The sequence below is a fragment of the Priapulus caudatus genome, unplaced genomic scaffold (assembly GCF_000485595.1).
Source record: "Priapulus caudatus unplaced genomic scaffold, Priapulus_caudatus-5.0.1 Scaffold1106, whole genome shotgun sequence".
Classification (NCBI taxonomy): domain Eukaryota; kingdom Metazoa; phylum Priapulida; class Priapulimorpha; order Priapulimorphida; family Priapulidae; genus Priapulus; species Priapulus caudatus.
The window spans coordinates 30,015-32,762 of record NW_014578167.1 but is presented as its reverse complement, the minus strand read 5'-3'; the positions used below and the strand labels follow the sequence as shown (position 1 = coordinate 32,762).

Below are 2,748 nucleotides of genomic sequence, written 5' to 3'. Positions count from 1 at the left end.
CGCATGCGCGAGCGAAATGACGTCAGATGCGAACTTCCGTTTCTTGCTCTAGCTTTTGTTTTCATGTAAACGAACACACTTTGATTTCATCCGACACATCGTAACCTCATTTCGAATAGTTTTCAAACGTTCAAAGGACTGAAACGAAGACGGGGGCTGACAGAGAGTTGATCAGATCATTAGATCACTGCGGATCGCGGCCGAAAAGGTCTCATCACGATGACTTATTGCTGTGTTGTTGGCTGTCGTGTGTTACTTTGTACGCTGGTCATGGCTTCTCTCTACACAAGTTTCCAAAAGAGAAGAAACTTCGAAAAGCATGGGTAGCGGCAATTAAGCGCAAATCATTTGAGCCGAATGAACATAGCCGTGTGTGTGAGAAACATTTTCGGCCAGATGCGTTCGTTATGGTGCCGTCGTTAGCTAGAGCAGCTGGTTATGACCGGATCACGATGAAAAGGGGAGCTGTACCTACAGAGCATTTAGTGCTGTCGGATTTACACTGTCGGATAACAGCAGCGATTGTGTTTATGGAATGGCACAGAAAAAGCCAAATAAACATTGCAGAAGTGTAGCATTTGCTAAACGATGTAACATTGAGGTAATTCTATGTACTATTAGTAATACTGATAATAGTATTACTACATACAATAAAAATTATAATCGTTTATTAGTATTATTATTAGTAGTATTAACATGAGATATATTGGTAATGTAAGTGTGGAGATTTCGGGGGTGTGTAACTCACAGGAGCAGTAGACTAGATCGGGATGAATAGACTGAATTCGCGGTATAGATGGAGTATAGCCATATATTTACTAAAGAGAGAATAGGAGATAGACCGCACATAAATATATGTCAACACGCACGTCCATGGGTGCAGCCATCTTGGATTATGCTATCACTGCTGCTGCTGTCTGTCGGGCGAAAACAAGGAATATTTACGTAGGCATGAGTTGCCTGGGATGATGCAATCGCCGTGCCCGGCACGGGTTGCCTAAGATAATGTAATAATCGTATCAGCAACGGGTTGCGCCAGCAGGTGAAACGATTGCACCACAGTGATTGCGCCAGCGAACGAAATCTGCGTGCCAGCTATAGGTATATAAGGCGCACCGAACCGAGCAGCGTTAGAGTTATTTTTCAGGTACAGGCTAGGTAGGTAAACAAGAAGAAGGAAGAAGACAAAGAGAGAGGGAACGGCAGCGTTGTAGCGAGAGGATAGATACTCAGGTTTTTTTAAGGTGAGTGTAAACCGAAGCCGAACAGGAGAGGGGAATAAAACGAGAGCAGCGAAGAACGGCATTCTGGTTAGGTAGAGCTAGGAGCGACTACGAGGGAGATACCTGGGAGACCGCTTAGGTCCACGCGAGGCGAGGACGAACGTGAGGGAAGAAGACGAAACCGGCGACGCGTAAATATTAGACGAGATCGATAGAAGGTCCGCTGCATATACGAATGCAGGGGAATCATTTGTACACTAGTAACACGCAATAAAACTATAACCGTACCGTAAATCTAATCTCACGGTGTTCTGTTTAACTGGTGCTATCTGTTATCTGCTACGTGACATCACCGTCCTGCCTAATACACCGCCAGGAGCGAACACTGAATCCCAAGAACTGGGACACGCGTTTAACGAAACAACGTCTGTTGAACCGTAGTCGGCCACCCCAGGGGCACTACAGTAAGTAGGCAAATAGTAGTTATAATAATTTATAAACTACAGTACTGCGCTATGATTCGTGTATGATCGATACATAATATTTCTGAATTAAGTTTCATTATATACTTAGATTTCCAACTTATAATTAACCGTGATTAAATTGTCTAACAAAAATATTGCAAAGCGCTTGGTTTTTTTATTAGCTTATGAAACAGATGGAAGAATCCGCATGTGCCTCAGCTGAAAATAATGATACTGCATATGACGGAGACGGTGAATTCGATAATGCTGCTGATGATGGTGAAAACGAGGTACAATTAAGTGCATACGTACATGTATATATATACATATATATATATATGTGCGTATTGTTACAGTAAGCATACGTATAGCATAATTAATAGTTATGTATAGAATCCAGTCATAATATTGTGCGTATATGCTTTCTTAACCAAACACATTTTATTTTCTAGATTCAGAGTGATAAGTTAGATGTCGCCGTCCAGTGCAGGTTTAGAGTGAAAGTACGTAACAATCATTTTGCCTCTACATGTTGCACTGCATTATTAAGTTTTATAGTATGAAAATATATAAATGCATAATTTCAGGTTAAACCTAACAGCATTAAAATAGACTGTGCGAATGTGAATGTGTGTTTTACTCTTGTAATTGTGAAAATTAGCTTTTTTGTTTAAAATTATGGTATTAGGGTGGTAATGTGTTTATGTGAGTGGTGTACTTGCATTACAGAAAAGATCAGCATATGTCCAGACGAAGCCTACGGTGAAATCCGTAGGAAGCCAAACAGCTGTCGTTATGGTCGACCAGGGAGTGCAGTGTACACTCATGACGGAATGCCATTCAGAAGCTGAACAGGATGAAGAGGAGGAAGAAATTGGCGAAGACATGGATGATCCTGAAGAGGATCCAGATTATGACCCTCTAACTGATACCCTGGATAACACAGAACTGTAAGAAACTTCTCCTATCTCTCTCTCTCTCTCTCTCTCTCTCTCTCTCTCTCGTGTGTGCATCTGTCTGTCTCTCTCTCTCTCTCTTTCTCTGTCTATCTCTCTCTCTAC

At 41.7% G+C, this 2,748-nt stretch overlaps 1 protein-coding gene and 1 long non-coding RNA gene across 2 annotated transcripts in view; both read left to right on the top strand.

Annotated features, from left to right (window-relative positions):
• Positions 1–311: 311 nt before the first annotated feature.
• Positions 312–2,748, top strand: part of LOC106815402 — a 3,749-nt gene continuing 1,312 nt past the window's right edge. Inside the window, exons 1-4 of the mRNA XM_014819859.1 lie at positions 312–601; positions 1,870–1,977; positions 2,140–2,190; positions 2,417–2,637. Of these exons, the coding sequence (XP_014675345.1) occupies positions 536–601; positions 1,870–1,977; positions 2,140–2,190; positions 2,417–2,637 (446 nt within the window). The 5' untranslated portion in view covers positions 312–535. The remainder of the gene's footprint in view (positions 602–1,869; positions 1,978–2,139; positions 2,191–2,416; positions 2,638–2,748) is intronic.
• Positions 705–1,795, top strand: LOC106815404. Its single transcript, XR_001394742.1, has 3 exons — positions 705–720; positions 1,096–1,101; positions 1,696–1,795. It is a non-coding gene; the product is annotated as an uncharacterized LOC106815404 (long non-coding RNA).